General features: G+C 42.0%; 1 protein-coding gene across 7 annotated transcripts in view; it reads right to left on the reverse strand.

Moving 5' to 3' along the window:
• Positions 1 to 16,092: 16,092 nt before the first annotated feature.
• The window catches only part of bcor (BCL6 corepressor), a 37,139-nt gene continuing 31,026 nt past the window's right edge, over positions 16,093 to 22,205 (reverse strand). For all 7 annotated transcript variants that reach the window (XM_079471656.1, XM_079471655.1, XM_079471654.1 and 4 more), the window contains 3 exons: positions 20,124 to 20,201; positions 18,933 to 19,080; positions 16,093 to 17,328 (listed from right to left, as the gene is read on the reverse strand). In XM_079471656.1, the coding sequence (XP_079327782.1) occupies positions 17,034 to 17,328; positions 18,933 to 19,080; positions 20,124 to 20,201 (521 nt within the window). In that variant the 3' untranslated portion in view covers positions 16,093 to 17,033. The remainder of the gene's footprint in view (positions 17,329 to 18,932; positions 19,081 to 20,123; positions 20,202 to 22,205) is intronic.

The following is a 22,205-nucleotide window of genomic DNA, read 5'->3' on the forward strand; positions in this document are numbered from 1 at the left end:
ATGACTTCTCATATGGGGTTCAACAAGACACTCTCGCCAGGTCTCTCTTGTGGGAAAATCACGTGCGGGTTTATTTTACAGATTACTGGAGACGGGATGTTTGTGTCAAGCGACCCGGGTGGTTTAGACGTGCGATCTCCTTCGGGAAGAAACAATTCTCGACTCTAATCATAGCTGGTGTCTAGCCAGAAAAACAAAAAAACCTGTAGGATTGAAAAAAAACGAGAGAAAGCTGAAAGTTTCCGTCTCGTGTTTGCTCTGTGTTCTCGCCTGCGCTTGGACGGCTGAATGGGGGGCATCTGCTGTCGACATTTTCCTCTGGTTGGTGCACTTGTATGTTTGTGTGTGCGGTTGTCGAGTGAAAGCTTTGTTGCGTTAGTGAGATAGCTGGAGGTTGCAGCGCTGGAGGGGTTTGACGTAGCGGGTGATTCTGACAGTTAAAGACTAGCAGCCGTGAAGCGCGTCTCTCCGATGGTACGGAAACACACACATGCACACGTTTGCACGCATTCTCTGTCTTGTTCTCAGTGAGAACACACCCAAACGCCCACATGCTCGCTTCATGTCGCCATCTGCGGGGTTAACCCTTTAAATGACATCAGAGTTCTTACACACTCTCAAAAAGGATGTGTTAATAACTAACACACTCTTTCTGTTATACTTTTTCAAACGTGTATTTTTAATACATTTTGTGTTGATATTTGTGTTGTGTTAGGATATTAAACGGACAACACAAGTTGAGTTAAAAGGGACACAAAAATGCGATGATGTGTTCAGTGAAGGATTTTGTGGGTCGCGTCTAACTAAACATAAAATGTGTTATTTTTAAACAACTGTTTGCGGAGTGTAGCACACAAGACGACTAAAGAAATGTAAATGCTTTTGCTAACTGCCATAAAAATAAATCTGCTCTTAAAAATGACAAGGAACAAAGTAAAACAGAAATCTTTAAATTAAGTAAATGTGTTAATTGGTCTCATTTAACGGCCCAAAACATGTTTTAAACCAAAAGTAAAATATACTGGAAAGCTGAAGCACAACCTAAACAAATCAAAACTGAAGTGACAAACTAAAACAAAAACATAATACATAAAACAATAAATATGAATATGAGATTTATTAAATAATATATATAAAACAAACATCTAAAAAAAATATATATATATATATATATATATATATAGAGTTAAATAGTATAAAAATTACTAAATATATAAAAACTGCAAGCCATCCTACAAAACGAGTCAAATCAGATTAGCAAACGCTTCTATGGCTTTCAATTAAAATTAAAAAAATGAGACATCGAGAAAGAGACAGAATCGTGACTAAATGTTGATGTTCCGATCTGTGTTTGCCACTGAAACGTTCCAGCCTAGAAATATGGCAAAGTGAACACCGGGATAAAGACCTGGTTGCCAGGCACGTAGTGTAGTCTCTCTTTCCCCCCGCAGCAGTTTGAGACCAAGCATGCAGTGTCAACACACAAGAGGTGTGTGGGCTGTTCACTGCAGACGCACAAAACAAACACAACCAGAACAAACTTCCACCGAAGAACACACCAACTGACTGATGTATGTATGTTTTAATGTGATGGTATTGGACGGACAGAAAAAAGTGATTTGTGGAGAAATGTTGCACTAAAATAAGTCAAAGACATCACACAAATATGAACGACCAAAGAAGATCTGGGTTGTTTCAGCCAATATTTGGATCAAATATGGACGTTTTCTAGATTAAAAGGACAGTTCACCAAAAAATTTAAATTCTGTGATCATAAACTCTATTTAACCCTCGAGATGAACACAGAGAAAGATATTTGGAAGAATGCTTCGAACCAAGCAGTTCTTGGACACCATTGACTACCATAGTAGGAAAAATGGTAGTTAAAAGTGCCCCAGAACTGTTTGATTCCCTACATTCTTCAAAATATCTACTTTCGCGTTCAATAGAACAAAGCAATGTACAAAGCAATTTTTCCTACTATGGTAGTCAATGTTCTTCAAATCTAGTTTAAAGATTGCTAAATAAATTAAATAAATGTGTGCAAGTGTGTGTGTGAGGGACATTAGGAGTGAGGATGTGTATGTATGTGTAATATGTGTTCAAATGAAATAAATATGTGTCTGTCTGTAATACTCATCATTTGTTGTTTGTGTGTTTCTGGATTCTACGTCGACTCTTCCCTCTAACAGACGGCCGTGTATGCGTGTTCAGCGCGCTGGTTGATCTCAGGATGAAATGCTGCCATTGTTCCGCTAACAGACTGACAGAAATCACGAGGGAAGGAAGATCGCAGCCGAGAACGCCAAACAACGAGGTTCATTCACGGCCGCGGCGTGCGCGTGTTCCAAGCCTGTCTGCCACAAAAATGCACCAAACTCAAGACAGATTTCTCTCGAGCTTAACATCGTTTCCACCCTGGTGTGACACAAGTTATTTTCCTGCCCTTGCCGTGTTAAAATGTCAATATCACAGCCAAGCGAAACATTTTTGACGTGTATCGTATAGCTATGAGCAGGATATTATATTTAGCACGAACCTGGAAAGATTGTGGACTTTGAGAAACATTGAACGTAATGACACAAATCCCACAAAAAGGAAATCCATAAAGTCGTGCGGAGAAGCATCACGGATGTAATGAGAAGCATTACAGATGTATTGAAAATACAAGGTATGTGTTTTACGACCGACGGTTGTGCATGGTGAGCGACTGCACAAACACAGAAAACTCATTTACACACGTCTTACTTTCGTTGCGTCACATGCCGTGGAATGAAAAATCACCCAACTCTGGAATCGTGCCCAGTATCCCGGTCGGGACAGTGTAAGGCGGCACTGGCAACACACACGCGATCGTTTCCTCTCTCGCGCAGGCAGAAAATTACCATCGTGGCTTGTCTGCTGGTTCTCAGAGCGAGTGGGCGGAAAGACAACTAAAGTGAGACAGCGAGAGAGAGACAGAGATGTTAAAGTGTGACCTTTCTTCCAAATGTCACCAGTGTGAGCAGCGATTAATGGCTGCTTATGTGCCGTGGACACATGCAGAGATTCATCGCATGTGTGCGTGATAACGAGTCGTAGCTGAGCAAAAACCGTAGTCGAACTCTACGCCACGAATTCACTAGAAACCGTTCTTTGTGTATTCGAGATTGAAAGAGCGCAAATGCTAGTGCGTGTGTGATAAACGGGCTAGATTGCGTCTGCTGCATTATATCAGCCCAAACCGGCACATCTAGAGAGCAGATACCAGACTAACAGAACGACAAAGATCTCTCTCTTTCCTCCTATGCGTCTCGCTCGTTCTCTCTGACACACATCACGGTTTCCTCTCATTTTTGCAGTTTCTTTGTAAATGCGTGTGTGACTTGATTGAAGTTTATGCTGGCTTTTTGCCCACGTAAGTCATGAAGGACGGATAGATTCCTTTTTTGTAAATTATTTACATATTGGGTCACCTTTAGTACGAAGGGAACTGATGTAAACAGGGTAAGGTTTTCCTTTGAAGACACCTTGGTTAACTTAACTTCCCTTGTATTGACACGAAATTACAGAGACATTTTCGGAAATATCAGAGTCACAGACAGGTTTTGAATAACATGAGGGTGAATAAATTATGACAGAATAAATTTTTGGGAGAACTGGCCCTTTAAATGTCTTTTCTGTGACATAGGAAATCCTATGCGTCCTTTTCAAGAAATGCTATGGCTGTTTTTGGAACCATTTCTTGTAAGAACGCTTTGGCAGCACTGTACTTCTATAATTATGCTAATAAACCTCATTAAACGCTGAAAATTGAGAGAGAGAGAGAGAGAGAGAGAGAGAGAGAGAGAGATAGAGAGAGACTAAACACTCAAACCTTGACTCGTGCCGTCTTTGCAAAGGTCTTGACGTTAAGTGGAAGCAGTGCACTTGGGCACTTGGGCACTTGTAACGTGACATCTGTCCGAGACACCTGAACGACAGACCCGGCGTGCCCGCAGCACGCTCTCCTTCACGGAGAACAGATGAGGAACTGGGACTGGGGAGGGAACGCGATCGCAAGGTCGTACATCACATCCTGGTGACAACCGGGGAAGCTGATTTGAACAAATGAGAGCGAGACGGAGGGATAATCTCAAGGACATCAAGAGCGCCTGGACGAGGATGGAGAAAGCAAAAAAGAGAAGGTTAAAGGGTTGTGTGTGTGTGTGTAGATAGGAGATCGGCCAAACAGACACTGGAGGCAGGCTGTCAACTCCTATTATCTATTCAGACCTTAATATCTCATATTAAAAACCCAGAGAGGGAGGGAGACGGAGTTTAGACAGGGAAAGACAAGCACGCCACGGGCGATTCACCTTGCCATGTTTCCCCTGTGTTACCATCCACACACGCACACACACATATACGTCTGTTTTTTATGTGATGCAGAGGTTGCCACAGTGGCAGTCGACACCTTGACAACCATGCGGCCCCCACAGCTGCTGTCTGACTGGCAGCCACTTAGAGACCGAGTGTGTGTGTTTGACAGGAAGCCCTTAAACTTTTGCACAATCCAGCCTAGTTCCTTGTGCGTATTAGGCCAGAAATCCTCCGCGTGAGTTTGTGTCAGTTACAGGTGCTACACTGTAGAAACATATGGCAGGTACGTAAAAGACAATGTGAATACTTGGCCAACGTATTGCAAGAACGATGCATAAAACATAATTAAAGATAGGTTTTTGCGTTACTGGGGTAGGAAACCTTAAGGGACTTTCTAGGCTGTCAAACGACTAATCGCGATTAATACCTTGTCGAGGTGAGATTAGCCGTGCGTCTAAGTATGTGCTTTTAGATAGACACACTTCACCACACTCCTCATTTACACATGACGTCCCTTCACTCACAGTCTTGGGCCAACAACCTGACAATGAGCGCACACACACTTAAGACTCATTCAAGGCCTTCAAACTAGACATATATGTTACTATTTTCAGTGCAACATTAACGGACACATTATTGTATGATATAATTGTATGATATATAGATATAAAGAAAGATCTACGTATATATTTCTCTCATTTTCCCCATAAAGCCAATGCTTTATTGTGATATTACGTTACTTTGTATGACACTGACTGCACTTTTTGTATTTTTTTAATACTATGTTTAAAGTCAAAGTCTGCTTTATTGTCAATTCAATAAAAACAAGCATTCTAAAATATTACAATATTGTGTGTACGTTTTGACATATGACATTTAGATACCAGATTATTACAAATACACATTTTTACCAAAAAAGATGGCATATCTATAAACAATACGTTTAAAAAATTTAAATATATAAAAGGATGTGTTATCTTTTACTCACGCTCGTCTCGTTCCACCTGTGACGTACTTTCGTAAAAAACGAAATACTTACCCAAACTACCCTTACAATGCGAGCCAAAACGGCAAGACCTGTCGATCCCCAGGCGTGTAAAACGTCAAAACTAACGAAAACGGTTATATTTATTTATCGTGATTAAGATTTGTGTGACAAAAAACGTGTGACCAAAATTTACCTCACTCAACAACTTCACCCGCCGTTGCGAATTTCCTCTACGCATGCGCAGATCAGACCAGTCAGCGTCGACGTCAAAGGTCACTGCGTCGGGATCGTGAGGTACGTACTTTGTTTGAACGGAACAATCTCGAAAGCCGTTTGAAGGTAAAACAACGCAACTAAAAGGCGTTTCAGAAACGTACGGATATCGCAGGCTCTTATCGTGTCGAAATAGGTGGAGGTCAGAGGTCACCGACCTTTGGATACGCGCTTGACGCAGGTCGTCTTGTTTCAAAGCGTCGGACCATAATGAGTTCTTCCTCCCTGTCAATCAAGAGCGGAACACTAGTGCACGCGCATCGCATCATTACACACGCACAGGCGCGGACCTGTGTGTTCATCGTCAGCGTGCGCACGGAACGTTTTTCACGCAGTTATGAGGAGCGTCTCTCGCGTGCGGAATAATCGAATCGCGCTGTCATACGGAAAGAATTATTCCCCTCGTATCGCCGCGCGGGCAGTAATTGGATACAATTTAACATTTGCAGCTGCTTTCCTGTCTGTTCTCCCCCCTCTCGCACACAGACATTAAAACACGCGCACACACCGCCGGTGCGTGGAGCATCGCGCGCACCGAAAAGGAGGAATAATTTTTCAGCTCTCGGGAAGCACGCTTACCGTGACAAACGGATTAACGTGAGCTCCCCGGGTTTGTGTGTATACGTATGTGAGTCATGGGCAGATAGGGGTTTGAAATATTTTTCATATACGGTCTTGTAAGCGTCACCTGAATTTGACCAAATCTGTTGACCAAAAAGTTTTAAAAAGTATTTATTAAATTACTAAATAAAAAAAACATTTTTTTATTATTTAACAATGAAAAAATTAGCTTTTTTGGCAATGGCAATGGTCTGGCGAGGATCCAAGGATAGACCTGACCTTAAATATACAAAGTTGTGCGTTAGGATTAGTCTTATAATTATACTTTAATATGAGAACAGTAGAAGTCAAGGGGGTTCTTAAAAGCACCAAGGACGCACAAGCGTGTACTCGGGCGCACGCGCGCTTTGTTTTGAAGCAGTATCCTCATCTCTTCTCGGACAGGTTTAAAAAACATTTGGTCGCCAAAGGCACCGGTAAGTTCAAGCGCAGAAAAGAGAGAGAGAGAGAGAAATTGAAAGCAGCAGCTGGTTGTGGGAGTGAGATCAGCCCGGGCAGGAAGCATTAAATCTGAGTCTTTAGGGCTTCTACAGTCTGTGTGCCGCTCGCGTATATGCGTGTGAGTGGGACGATAAAGGAGCCTCGTAAACCGGTGCTTTAACGACACGCTGCGCTCGTTAAACCCCGACAGCAGCCAGCGCGAGAATCAACAACCGGGTCACGTACGCGTTCTAGACTAAATGGCGAAATAATTCTAAAGACAATATCGGTATTGTTTTTTTTATCATATCGCGACTTTTTCTGCTGTAACGTAAATATTTATATATTTATACAAGTTTATATTTCAAGTGAAGGTGTTGTAACCATGATGTTTGGCAGATTTCTAATTTATGAATATTTTGGGATTTTTTACCTTTTGTAACGCTACAACAGAACATTTTGTTTTATAACATGTTTACCATTTTTACGTTTGAATCATCATTACATTAATTTTCAGTTTGAAAATAATTTCCCCAAATTAGACATCACGACAGACTTTTGTCCGGGACAGGTCAGAAACACCCACTCGCACAACCTCACGCACTCAACATTAGTGACAAAGGTCTCGCTCTAGTTCAGTCCTATTGGCCGAGAAGTGCGCGGATCTTTAGACGAAGCGCATGCGCGCGTGTGTGCGCAAAAACGCAGAGAGGCCGCTTCTCTAATGCAGTCACAGGGGAGTTTCCAAAGGGACCGGCCCCTCGCGAAATTCATGTCAGTGCTCGAATTTACTGCCAAGCACGCGGTCGGCACTTCCCCCCATCTCCCCGCTCCTCTTCATCCCCCGAAGCGCTTTTCATCTCTTTGCTCTCGCCGACCAAGTAGCCTGTAACGCAAACAGGCTGTGGGCGAGAGGCGTCAGGGATGTGGGGAAAAAAACTCCTAGCCGGTTTCCTGCGCACACTGTCAAGGCAATTAACAATTAATAGACCACAGTTATGAACCAGGTGTCGCGGAAAACACAGCAGTGGCTTCCATATGATGTTTTCTGGAGGCACTTTGTAATAACTTGTAGAACACAAAATTGATCCCCATTGACTTCCATTGGACACAAAATTATGACATTTCTCGAAATGTATTCTTTTGTGCGAATAAATGATGATAATTAATATTTTTGGGTGAACTATTCATTCACAATGTTGTATTTTGATAATGTATAACAGCAGTCTGCCACATTAACCACTTTATTGCAAAGTTACATAATGCAATAATATTTGCTATTAACAAATATTATTTTAGAATCTTACCAATATATTCTCTTCGCACTCCCAAGTTCTTCATTTAATGCAACACTAGAAAAAATAACAACCATTTGTCTGGCTATGTTGTTTGCTCGGAACGAACGATTTAATTGATTTAAATACACACGTGGTGGCTTATTCTCCACGCAGAGGCGTATTAACAGCAGGGAGAAACCTCGTGCTGTTGACTTTTGCTGCCGCAGACCGGTCTGTTTGCTCGCTGTGGTACGAGCAGAGTGATGAATGTGTATGTGCGTCCGTGCGCACAGGGCCACGGTCAGGCTGCTCGGGCACGACCAAGAAAAATAGCCTCCTGGGAGTGAGGACGTGGGAGAAATGCACCAAGTAGAAACATGGTTCATGAATTGAGAGAATCTTTCTGGTCCTTTAACATGGACCACGTGTGTCGGAGTTCTGGGTGCCCCTGAAATCACCCCCAGGTTGTGTTTAGTTTAAGCTTCAAAAGGTAATACAGCGTGTCTGTCTAAAATCCCTAAAACCTTTGAAAGAATTGGCATTGTTAGTTGATGTATCTTTTCAGAAAAGGCCCATGCTATAGAACAGTATTGAACAAAAAGGGCCCTCAAAAGTTTTCATGTTTTAAAAACAATGTTGTTTCAAATGCCTTTTAAGGTTTTAAATCCCTCCTCAGATAAGGGAAAACACCCCACGGAGAACTAAAACATGGTTGAGGTTTTAGGAACCTGGGGGCCCTGACAGGTCAAAGTGTCAGCTTGGGTTTAGTGTTTAAACAATGAGAGCTTTATTTGTCTTTTCTGGTGGTTATGGCCCAAGGCTGTTGGCATAGAGCTCGGATTAGGGCTATGTACGTACTGCTGCTCACAAATTTGGTTCTCAAAAAACTTTATTACCAACTTTATCCTATTATTTATACATTTATGCATTTGGCAGACACTTTTATTTCAGGCTAAATTACTGTGCATTTATGGTACATTTAATTATAAATATTTAAAGCGATAATTCAAAAACTCTCATGTCATTCAAAACATAAAACTCTTCTCAGTAACAGATGATATTTAGAAAAATGGGTTTTGTGTCCATACAGTGGAAGTCAATGGGGGTCAGTGTTGTTTGTTTACCAACATTCTTCAATATTTCCTTTTTTTGTGTTTTGATTTTGGTTTTATAACTTCTATTTTTATTCTAAAGTTTTAGAAATGTTTGTATGCTTTTGTCATTTTTTTAAATGATGTTGGTATATATGCTTAATACATTTTTATATTAGTTTTATTTTCGTTTATTATAATTTCAGTGCTTATAACTTATTTCAGTTTATTTTTGAGGCAGCATTTCAAGTTTTTCCAATAATTTATAGCTCAATATTTTTGTAAACTAAAATAACGTCGATTTGAATGACATGGGGGTAAATGCTTAATAATTATTTTTGGGTGAACTATCCCTTTAACTAACATTAAAGATAAAGAGTCAACCCCATAACCATATGAAACACTACAATTTACATAAAACCATCTTAATGTTGAAAGGAGTGGGCTGTTGTTGTGGAAGGACATGGTGTCCATTTATTCTGAAATGTGGCGATCCAATGTAAACAACCTCCTGGAAAAAAACAAACAGCTAAAACCGGCCCTACCGATATTAACCAGCTTAAGCTGGTTTTAGTTGTTTATTCAGGGACGGACGTGAAGATGTTGTGTATTCCGTCCATCTTGAGCTATCACATCTGCTACCTCACCCCCTCTCTTTCTCTCTCTAGCTTGTAATCATCTGAGAGCAGCAGAGATTGTGCCAGTGGCTTCTGCGTGCGGCCCACATGACCGTGTTTATAGACGCGGTCTCAAGGTTGCTGCCCCTGACGCGCGTTCGCACACACACCGGCCGTAAACGCTCCGCGCACACACAGCCCGCTCGGGGAGAGAGGATAAAACTGAGCAGGCAAAATGTAAAGCGAGGTCTTTCCTTCCCTCGTGGGATGAAAGCGGTAGGACACACATCTTTTTAAACTGCACGCGGCTCGGAAGGGCCGGGTAACATTCCAGTGGGGTAATTAGTCGGCGTGTGTACGGGGGCATGAAATTGGAGCGCGCGCTCAGATTTGTCGATAGCTGAATGTGCTCGGACTGCCGAGTCCGAAAATACAGACTGCCGCGTGCAACACAGCGCATAGTGCACTACGCAAACACGAACTTGGCATTGACCCTAATTGCTTAACAAATATGTGTGTGTTGTCCTATTGCGCAAAAATCATCGATCCTATATTTCTTGTAACAAAAAAGCTCCAAAAACGTTATTAAAACGACTTTCCTTTCCAGGTGACGTCACGAATCTATATAAGGGGTGTCAACTCTTGCCCTGCCGTCAACAACCTGTTATGATCTAATAAACAACAAACATTTTCTCCCTGCAAATTAATTTCATATCGACTTACTTGCATTTAAATTCGTGCATTTGGCCAAAGAGACCTAGCATTCAAGTTTTTATCCGCGTGTGTTCCCTTGGAACCTTGGGATCCTTTTTTGCAAACGTGCGCACTTGTAAACATTCCAAAAAAATCCAAGTGATCTGTGACGGTGGGCAGATGGATATCGCGTGTGTGCGTGCGTGTTGGTGTGATAACCCTGATTTATAAGGGCTGCTGGAGGCGTCGCGGCGCGTTGAGACTTTCCTGCAACCTGAAACCCGACGTGTGTTCTCTATCGCTTATTTGGCCGTGCGCCCGCGTCCTTGTTCCAGCTCGCCACCGCTCACGCCTTCGAGCAACGACCGCTGCCAGCGTCTGACTGCACGGACAGATGGCTAGATCACAGTTACCTACTGGAGAGCGCAACTCCTACACGATCCGAGAATGTATGTGTGCGTCTACGTGTGAATGTGTGAGATAACATGACGAACCTAATGGACTCCTTTCTGGGAAGGCTTTGGAAAACATTGGTGCCAAAAAAGGCTCTTCACAGTGAAGAACCTTTCTGTCAAGAGTACGTTTTCCATTACAGACAACATTTTGTGCAATTAAAAGGTTGTCTGGATGTTAATGGTTCTGGAACCATAACCTTTAAGAAACCTTTATTTTTAAGAGCGTTCTGCCACATCACCTAATTACTTTTTACTCATATTTCTAAACTCTTATGATTTTCTCTCACTGGGTGCACCACAGAAGGAGAATTTTAAAGGATGTTTCATCATTGCATCAGACCTGACATAATCCATCCTTACATTTCAAATGAGATTTGTGAGCATTTAAAGGTAGATTTTCAACTCTATAATAAGGAGAAAAGAAAGTCTTGGAGCAACACAAGGCTGAGTAAATTATAGAATTGGGTGAACTAATCCTTTAACGTGTTTGTTTATAAGGAGAATTGCCTCACGTCTCATTCTCGGAAACGTGTTTGACAGGTGATGATCTGCGGGAAAGAATTGATTCGCGGGAGTGAGAGAGAAAGCAAGCAACATCTGCTTCCATTCACACCACGCGTGCAAGCCACCCACACGCACGCACACTGATAATCATACATAGGGATGAGAAGGAAGAGGAACATAATGATACTGGTGCAGATTTCAACAAACTATTTCTGGTTCCTTGAAGACTCCTTTGGAACTTTTAAGGAGGCAACCTTCACCCTCATAACAGGTCCCAACTGTATACTAAACATAAAACTATAAACTATTGTACAATGCCTTTATCGCAACACAACTATTCCAAATGCATAGACGCACAGAGGAAGCACTGTATACTTTATTTCGTGTGCCTTCTATTTAGTAGACAAAATTATTCAGCAAAAAGGCTGCATCATGCTAGGGAACATGGGTTTTAGTTAGACAAATATGTATAGAAAAAAGCTGATAGGAAACAAAGCATATTACCTTGAATTTAGCTATTGGTATTTTCTATTCTATCATGTGGTAAAATTTTGAGGCCAAATCAAATTTGTGTACATTTCTTTTTCAATCTTCTAAAAGATGAGCTTTTATTTACACTCCAATGATAACATGACGCGCATAGAAATGTGTAAAAACTTCTTTAATAATAAATAAATAAATGAAAATCAAAATTGGACATCACCTTTGGTCACTACTATACTTTGAATTCTAACAATGAAAGTCAATGGTGGCTGCCATTCACTATTCTGCTTCACATCACAATTTGTGTTTACAGAACAAACAAGGTCAGTGCGAGTTTCAAAGACAACGATGACATCATTTGAACTTGGGTGTTCTGTTTGAGAAAAAAGGCCGACGTTAAAATAACTCGTCATGTGGTTTCACTTGTTTTCAAAAGGGAATTTTCCCCATTTCAATCTTACTCAACGCATCTGCTAGCAAACCCAACCATATCTCATTGTTTTTGTATTCCCCCATACGCATCCTTTGTGTATTCCCTTAAAAATATCCTCACACATGCTCCGCGACGCTGTCACCAGCCCCCACTTGCCAGCGCGCACACACTCGAGGGCAGCAATATCCTCGCAGAGATCGCGCTGAGCTATTAGAGCGCGCCGCCAGGGCCCCGAGAGACCGGCGCTCTCTGATTTCCTTTCGCAGCGCAGAATAATGCAATCCTTTCAGCCTGCCTCTCTCTCTCGCTCTGAGAGCTGCATGCGGCGCTCTGAAAGGCCCTTCGCAGAATTAATTAGTGTAGAGGTTACCTAATCCGCCAGAGAGCGTTTTTTTCCTGCCTGCCCTCGAACCAGAAATGTGCGTGTCCACGCCAAATCCCTCTCAGTGATGGGCAAAGCACCGGCCCCAGAAACACGCACACACACAATCTCCCGACAGCTGCATTAAAGCGGATGTCCAGTTTGCCCTCGAGTTCAAATGCACCCTACCCTGCATTTCCATCGCAGGGTGACACATGCATGGCGTGACAAACCTAGAAGGCTCTGTCTGTACTCAATGAAGCCAGCACGTTGTGTAGCTCAGTGTTGGGTTTAACTAGTTACTAAGTAATTAGTTACTGTAATTTAATTACTTTTACCTGAAAAAAGTAAAGTAATGGATTACTCTTATTTTCTCTGTAATTTAATTACAGTTACTTCAGATGTAATTGAACTAAATACTGTGTAATGTATACAAAAGTGGAATTGACATTAAATTTCAAAGTCTAACTTTAAAACGTACGCATTTAATGTATCTTTCTCACATTTGTAAGACTTTAGTCAGTTAATGAGAGAACTTTATGTAGTTGCATATGATTTATTTGGATGAATTAAGAGTCGTTTCATGTCTACCCTTGATTCATTTAACTAATCAAAGTGGATGTAGGATATAGAAAGTAATTAGTAATCAGTAACAAAATACTTTTTGGAGAGTGTAATTTGTACAGTGATCTAATTACACTATTGAATATGTAATTAGTAACTAGTAATTCATTACTTTTTCAGAGTAATGTTCATTTTAACAGAAGTGTTCTCATTTTTAGTCGATGTGGAGTTCAATGTTATGCAGAATAAGCAGCTGCCAGGAGAAATGGAAATATCTTAGTGTTCTTATAGCTAAACTGTGTTAGCAACACCAAAGTGGGTTTCGATTTGCACACACATGCTGATTAAATGTATAGCTTGAATGGACTATGCGCCGGATAAAAGCATTTGCGTAAATGTTAACTATTTGTTAGAAAATTGTTGCTCGGTTGTATTATGTAGCTCTTATTCCTAAATGTTGTGCTTTGGCTCCGGTGACCCTTGTTTAGGGACCTTCATGTCTGCTTTTTGTGAAGAATCTACAAATCGCATTTTATGAATTCATATCTAATTTCTACAAATTAATAATATATCTAAATAATAATCATGCAAAGTTTCTAAAATAGTAAAGGGCTTCTCTGAATCAGTTTACCGAGTTGCAATCCAGTAGGCCCAAAAAACCAATGAACTTTTTGTTGAAACTAGTAACTTTGTATAAGCACCTATTGTAGCTATATATGTCATATCGCTTTTTGCTACCTGAATTCTTTGTAAGTATGTGTAATGACTCAATGTAAATTTAACTGTCACGGTGCAATTTGTAGGCTATTGCAATTGCGTTATTACGCTACCGGGCATGCACGTCAAATATTTTCTATGCGCGCAAAACTAAATATATTGATAAATCCTTATAAAAAATCATATTGTAGGCTACTTGTTAAATGTAAATGACAAAATAGAATGTAGTTCCTATGTAGAATATGTGCTGCGCGTGTCTTTGCAGATCATCATAGCCAATTTGATTTACCCTGCGCGTGAAATCCATCGTTGAAAATTCACATACGTGGATAAAAGCGTCCGTCAAAAGCATGAATGTGATATATACATGTAAGCAAATCAGTTATTTCAGCCCGAAAGGGAAAATAAACTGTGTGCAGTAGGCGAGCCGTCCATCAACCGTACGCGTGTCAAGCTTTCGCTTGCAGTGAAGAGAGCTCAATTAATTATAATGGGAGCGATCCGCTGTCTTCGCGCAGTGACGCACTACACATCCGCTAGATATGGTCAGTGCGCATGAGGCGGACACATGTCTCTCTCTCTCTCTCTCTCTCTCTCTCTCTCTCTCTCTCTCTCTCTCTCTCTCTCTCTCTCTCTGAGGCTGGAGTCTCATCAACGTCAGAGCTCGGTCTAATAGATAAAGAGAGGATTAACCATCGTTACACGGAACCCGGGGAGGGGGAGGGTGTAATTACCAAGCCTAATGTAATTTAATTGTTTTTTAATTAGACGGCCACATTTCTTCGCACCAGTCCAGCTTTCACCGGCGCGCGGCTCTGTCTGAATTACGTTCCGCGCAAAATGTGAGCTTCGTTTGACACCTCGTGCTGCTGGAAATAACCACCGTCGTGTTTTTCGTATTGTATTACGAGCACGATGTTTAAATTCCTAAGAAACGTATCAAGTGTTTTTTATTACCCTAATATCAGGATCCTGTTTTGAATGTTAAATTAGCCAATAATTATAAAATGTATTGAGTCTAAAATGTGATTCGTTGAAATAGGCCTACATCTCTAGCCGAGTCTATAAAGTAGCATATCACTTACAGCTAATAGCTAATGAACTTGGCCAAGGAATTGTGTTTCTTGATGTTATTTGTAATAAATTATTGAATTATTTTTATAATAGATTCAACTTTACAGCCTCCGGTGTCCTAATAGCGCTATTTTCCGTAGCTTTTCATCAAAAAGCGTTTGGTGTTAACACATTATGTCTAATAACAGATTCACAGTTTGTGCTTAAAAACAACCAGTCGTGACCACTCAGAAACATGGACATTAAAAATAATCTTTTCAATGGGTCATTAAATATGGTGATTAAAATCTACGCCTCTTCAGTCAAACAACGCTTTCTGAAAAACAACCGTGAAATGCACATGATTCAACAAATGTTAACCTCACATGATGAGACATCATTATTTACATATTTTTCCTCCAAATGCTTAGGCCTATTTAGTTTTCAGCGAAACCCAAATGGAGACACGCAGGTTTGGAATGACGACACTGACAAATCTCGTTTTTGGGGTAAATTGACCCTTAAAAGCTCTAAAACAAGCTATTCTTGTTTTGTCCGTCCGGCTTGGTGGGGAAGCGTATGGCAATTGCATTAAAGTTATGGAAAGTTAACTGAGCCCATAATGTCGAAGCTGTTATCAGGCAGACAAACGCTTCCCTCACTTCTGCCTCAGGCCTCTAATATCCGGTGACTCTGTCTTCATTTCCTGTTTTGTCCAGCGGTACAGGATGTTGCCGTCTCATGTTTTATAAAGCTCACCTGATGGCAGAAATGTCATTATGGAATTTAAGTCTTAATTCTCGATTATAGCAATAAACCGTGCGGTTTAATGATCCATTTCATTTTTGCACATCAATTAAACGGAGCAGTCGTACAATCTCAACACGCTCAGACTTTTAATGCCTAGGTGAAGCAAATGTCCTAACCAAGTCTATACATTTAAATATTTTTTTTAGGGGAATAATAATATCAATGAGGAATTGATTGAATTACACTATTTTCCATCAACATTTATGTACTTGGCTTATATCCGAAGCGTTTTCTATGGGAATCGAACCGTTGACCTTGGCGCTGCAAGCACTATGCAATTTCCTAAGGAAGAATGCAAACTAGAATAGCTGGAATGATGCAAAACTCCAGGTTGGCAAAATAATGTAAACATGATCAAACGTTGCCTTTAAAAACCAAAGATCACAAGATGTACAAGATCTTTTATTGCCATTTATTTAAAGGAACTTTTTTTGGTAAAATATAAATACAAATGATAGCGTATGTAATTACAAAGTCCAAACACTGCTCGAAAAACAATAATAACACACGTCAGAAACATGTTACTGAAATAGTCAACCCGTTATTTACAAGTTCAAGCATGTCTTTGCCTAACAAAGCGTCAGATTAGTATTTTACAATTACTTTAATATCTTACAAATGAAAAGCCACATTCAAATATCTTAATTCCTACTCATAAATAAGTGACTGTAGTCGAAGCCAAACCGCCAGCGTACAGAGTACGAACCGGCTTTGTAGTTTAGAGTTTAACACTGAGACCGAAAAATCCCGGTTACTGGTCAACACCATAAAAACGTCCAGCAAAGAATCACAGACGAAGTGCGCTTATGAACTCCTGTTGAAGTGGCTTTCGGGTCTGTGAGCTGCTTCTTCCACGTTTAAAACCCAGATTCAGACATATTTACACCTCGGAACATTCAATTATAAAATAAAGACCTGACTAAACAAGACAAAAAGGCAGCGCATATATATTTATATTTTATATATATATATATTTATATCTATTTATAATACACACAAATAAAATACAGTGACTGTATATATAGTTATATTTCTATTAAAAAAAACAACTCTTTTATACGAAAGAGTGTCTTGTTTCGAGCATGGCTTCGTATCTCCTAGTTAGAGACAGCGCTCCAAATCTCATCTCCTCTTTCTCTATTTGCAGAATGTACAGTATGTACAGGTTTGCATCGAGACGTTCTGAAACCTTTTCATAGCCAAACGGAATCCTCTTCTGCGTTGAGACCAAACTGTCTCCAAGTCAAAAAAAGTCCCAGAACATCCTCGTCCTTAACTTCTAGTGCTCCTTGGGTGTCCAAGGGTCCGTCATGTGTGTGTGCGTGCATAAGTTCATGAGCGAGGTTTGGAAGTCGGCTCCCAGCGGTCGTCCAGGCATTCCACCGACGACCCCAACAGCGCCACCAGCTCGGCGCTTATTTCCACCAGATCTAAGAGTTCCTTGCTGTCGGGCATGAATCCGTCAAGCTCCTCCGAACAAGAGAAGAGCTGACTCAGAGACGCCTGCTTGTAGAACTCCGCCTCGGCTATCGTCACCACCTCTACGTGCGTGAACGTGGTGCGAAATGTTCGGGCGGACATCTTCAGACGCTTGAGCACATCCGAAAGCAGCAGCCAGTTTCTCGGCCTGAGGAAAAGAATTAGAAAGAGAGCAATTAGGATACGGGATTTCTGGATTTTTGTTGGCTAATGAACATACGAGCATACTTTGAGTAACAGACTTGACAACGAATGAAATCCTTAGCAACCACATATTGCCCTGACGACATTCTGCGACCGACAGATTTACATTTTTTATGCATTTTAGTGCTTATGGGCATTTTATTTATATATAACAGCAAACGGATATTGTAGCACGCCAAATCGGAATTCGCCATCCACGCCATCCGATATATCCGATAAAACGGGCTCCAACGCTCGCCCTTGTGCGCACACATGCACAGATAAGACAAAATAACACCAAGATTTTCAAGGCCTGAACTTGAAACACGCAATAGGCACAAAAGACGCAGACAGAGTCTGTCTGACACACCCGCACACACAGCGGGGAAAGCAGTAACAGGCAGCGCTCAATCGATGACACTTGAGTCGGTCTGCGGCTCTCGCCGAGCGCCGAAACCCTGAATGGAGAGAGAGAGAGACGGGCGAGCGAGCGAGGAGGGGGAGGAAATGTGAGGAGAGCAGAAAGCCATTAATACTGCATCAGGCAGCAGTGCCGAGCGAGGATGGGGGGAAGGGAAGGCAGCCGAGAGACAAGCGCAGACTGAAGATTATACACAACAGTGAGCGCGGCAGCTGAGCCTGGGAGCGAGGGGGGTGAATGGGGGTCTGGACGGGGGGTCTGGAGAGAGAGTGGCGCGCGAAACTGGTCGAGCTAGAGTCTGTGTGGGAGGTAATTAGCTGTGTCTGTTTAGCAGCATGTCACTAGACTGTCTCTCTCTCTCTGTCGCTCTGCTGTTTAAACGCGACGGGTCTTGCGTCTCCGCTGAAGCTAAACTAACATTGTTACATCACCCGGGGGGGAACACCTGCCTCAGGTACGACAAAAAATAACACACTGTAAAAATGATCAAATATTATCTAACGAATACCAATCTTTTGTGCTCTAGCTTCTATGGCTAAATAGATAAATCTTGACATTGCGGTTCTGTCTATGTTTCTATTACAAGTTTCATTAAACAATATCTATTTAAGTTTTTAATATAATATGAGTACATAAACTATATTACATACACTTTATATTTTAAATAATAATAACGAAAATAAAGTCCCGGAAGTTTTTAAGATACTTTGATGTATTGGCAGATCTGAAAAATGTTGAACGTCAAAAGACAATCTTCAATTTTGCGTTATTTCTTTTCTGGACAATGAATCACATATATGGGTGTATCAAGGCAGTGACAGTATGTGACCATTGTGACTCTTAAGGCAAAAACAGGTGCTAAATTATTTACGATGTTATCATGCACTATTATTTACGATATTTCAATATTAACACAATACGGATAGTCAGGGTTTTTAGTATCACAGTCAGGGTTTTTAGTATCACTTTAGTATCACCGATTGATTGTGATCAATACGAAACAGCTTAAAATCAACAATCTTCAATAAATAGTCAAAGCTAATTTTCATAAATTTCGCTTAACGCAATAAAAATTCCTATAGCAATCAGTATTACAAATAGACAATAACAGGTTAATGGCAAGTTCAAAGGTGGTGGTATGTTCTTACCCTTGTGAGACAGAAATCTGGATGTTGTAGCACGGCAACAGTGGCCGGTCGGAGAATTCGAACTCGAACACTTCTCTCTGTTCATCCTCGTCTTCGCCGGGTCCTGGAGGGTTGGCCAAGATTTCGTAACCGGAGTCGTCGCCAGGCTCTGTTTGTTAGAGAGATGTGATCGATTAGAAACCAGAGACGATGTGTGAATTATGAAACCACACGTGTGGACACACACTTTCTTCTCTCTTTATCTTTCTACCTCCCTCCCTTCCCTCTCGCAGGTGTTTTTGAGAGCTACCAATGGATTTACTCCTAATATATCCCCACGGATTCCCTTTTCGCCCGCCCTCCCTCTCCCTAACGGATTCACGCCGAGACACGTTCGTCCGAAGTCTCTCCTATTTGCACTCTCCTCCATTAAGCGGCACCGCGGGAGGAGTCGAGCGTGTGCGTGCCGAAGCACTTCAGACACTCGCGAGGTCTGGCAGAACAGCTCGTGCCTCAGAGCGAAACGAGGACAAACTCGGGCGCCTCTCTGCCTCCTTCTCCCGCTCCCTGGCTCGTTTTTACAATTTGTGTTTTTCCGAGGCAGCACGTCAACGGAGCAGAGCTCCCAAAATAGCTGCGCGGCACCCTTCCACACCTCCCTTCTCTCCTGGCGCTGTTATTCCAGGAATCTGAGGGAAAATGTGCAGTAGCACGGGTTTGTTTTCGGCCAGCTGGAGACGGGCCCGCTCGCACGCACACACAGCGATCTGCTGATATACGACAGCCAGGGGAACTCTCGCTACGCAGCTAGAATTCGTTAAGAACGTAAAAAAATGAGCAATAAAAAATGATGCTACACATTTTTGCCCCATGGTGCCGAACCTACCACCCAGAGGACGCGTAAAATCTTTAAAGTAAACATCACAGAGAGAGAGAGAAAGGGGGAGAGACAGAGAGAGAGAGAGGAGGAGAAAAAAGCTCACAAGCCTGTTATTTATTTATTTTTTCATTTTTAGATCAATGACCATCTTCAAACATTGACGGTTCCCTCAGCGATTTACCTCCAGGGCTATACCTATCCGTCTTTCTCTCTGTCTTTCTGTCTGTGTGCCCGACTCTTAGCGATTTCTCTTTGCCTTTGTTTGTTTCTTTCATTTGGCTCTCTGGGACTGCGTTTGTGCGAGAGTGTGTGTGTTTTTGAGCGTTACTCACCGCACACTGCGCTGCCGTAAAATTCCCAGTACACACCGGGGTCATCGTCCGCTCTGCACTGGAGGTCGGCAAAGTAATCTACAGAGAGAGAGAGAGAGAGAATATCAGTGATGTAAACAGGAAGTAGCTTGATGCACCAACATAAATGTTGACAAAGCAGATGGATAATATATTATTGTTTGGGTACAAAAGAAGATATTTTGAAGATCGTTGGTGATCGAACAACATTGACCCCCATTGATTTCCGTTGTATGGACACAAAACCACAGAGACATTTCTCAAAATATCTGTTCCACAGAACAAAGAGTCACATTCGGGTTTTGAATGACGTGAGGGTAACTAAATAATGTCAGATCGATATGATGATCAGTTTATTGTCCCAAGCCCAAAGCAAACAGACCACAGTCATCAAGTAAAAAATCAACAGGATTTTCTTCTACGGTGAGTGTGAAAGCTCTTGACATTGTGCAAGCGCTTGCCTCTTGGCACGGTATGGTGCTGCTAGCGGCTACAGAAGCCGCCTTCGCCAGCGCAGCCATTAATGATTCTACCCAGAAAGAGAGCGAGCGAGCGAGCAAGAGAGAGGGAGACGCGCTTGATTAGAAGGCTCCCACAGAGGGAAAACAAATTTGGGGAGGGTCTCTAAATCAGCGCAGCAGACAGCAGAACGGGACATGCCTACTGATTTACACACACACAAAATGCTGCCCTGTGCTTCCAGGCCGGAGTGCTTTACCGCCTCACAAAACTCATCCATAACAAACACACACACACGGTCAGTGTGAACCTCTAGCATGTGACTGAACCGCCCTTTAACTGGCAGCCTTGAAGCTAATCCACACACACAAGTATTAAGACAGCTCTAGAGGTGAAAGAACTCCGTCAAGAACGAACACCAGCTGTGTACAAAATTTGTTTGTGCTGCCCTCTAGTTCGGCTCCAAACTTTCAGACCATTAATCAAACCGTGCTTTGGAAAAGAAGGCGAGGGCCACAGACAGAGAGAAAGTCCGTCTCTTTCGGGCTGTCTCGCTTGGATGGGATGAGTCAAGGAGAAAGAGCGTTTGTAAATGCCACGTCTCACGCTTGTGTGGACATCTCCACATGCAAAAGTCCCTTCCATATGAACCATCACCTACACTAAGGGGGGGGGGGGGGGGGGGAGGGGGGGGGGGGGGGGTGTTGCAAGGCCGCGACCGCGGGGTTGTACAATTTTGTTTTATTAGAAATAGCGCATGTAATCAATAAGTGTAACAAAATATACAAATATTACGTCACATTAACGAGATTAGGTATGATGCAGCAAGTCCATTTACAGCTTTAAACAGTCCCATGTGCACGCAGATCATTTTTCAGGCTTTAAGTTTAGGATATTCGACTTTGGTCGATATTAATCAACGTTTCATTTCAACAAAGACAACGCAGGGAAGCCAGCGTAGGAGCCTGGAGAAGCGCCGCAGTCAGAGGGGCCATTGTCCTCAGGTACGAAAAGAGGTACATCCATCAGCACCCGAATCAGTTTGATGAAATTCAACCACCTGCAGTAATAGTTCATTGTTGATGTATAACAACAAGTAAAATAGGTGAATAGGTGCATGTGCGCATTTGCACGCAACGTTTGTATACTTAAATCACATCCGAGGATAGTGGGGGTCTCGAGTCACCGGCAGGTTATTTTGGGGGTCGTGGGCTGTAAAGTTTGGGAACCCCTGACCTACACGATGTCACAATCAGATCAGTTATAAAGTAACTAACAATAAAAGTCAACTGTATTGTCTTATTTAAATAAATGTTTGAAATAAATGCGTATGTCATAAAAACAATTTAAAATAAAAAAGTCAAACCAGACAACTTTTGGAAACCACACAAAAAACATAAAATCAGATCACCATTTGTGCTCCTCTACCCGACCTGGTTCTTTCAAGCAGCGCTGTGCGAGACAACCCGCACACCCTTCAAAACAGACACACAACGCCTGAGACGAAATAAAGACGTGCCTAGACGAACGCACACACATAATCTCCTTTCGGGAAAAGCTGATTTGCCGGTGCTAGAGGCTTCTCCTCCGCTCCAGCTGTTGCTT

This window comes from Barbatula barbatula (assembly GCF_947034865.1).
Source record: "Barbatula barbatula genome assembly, chromosome: 13".
NCBI lineage: Eukaryota > Metazoa > Chordata > Actinopteri > Cypriniformes > Nemacheilidae > Barbatula > Barbatula barbatula.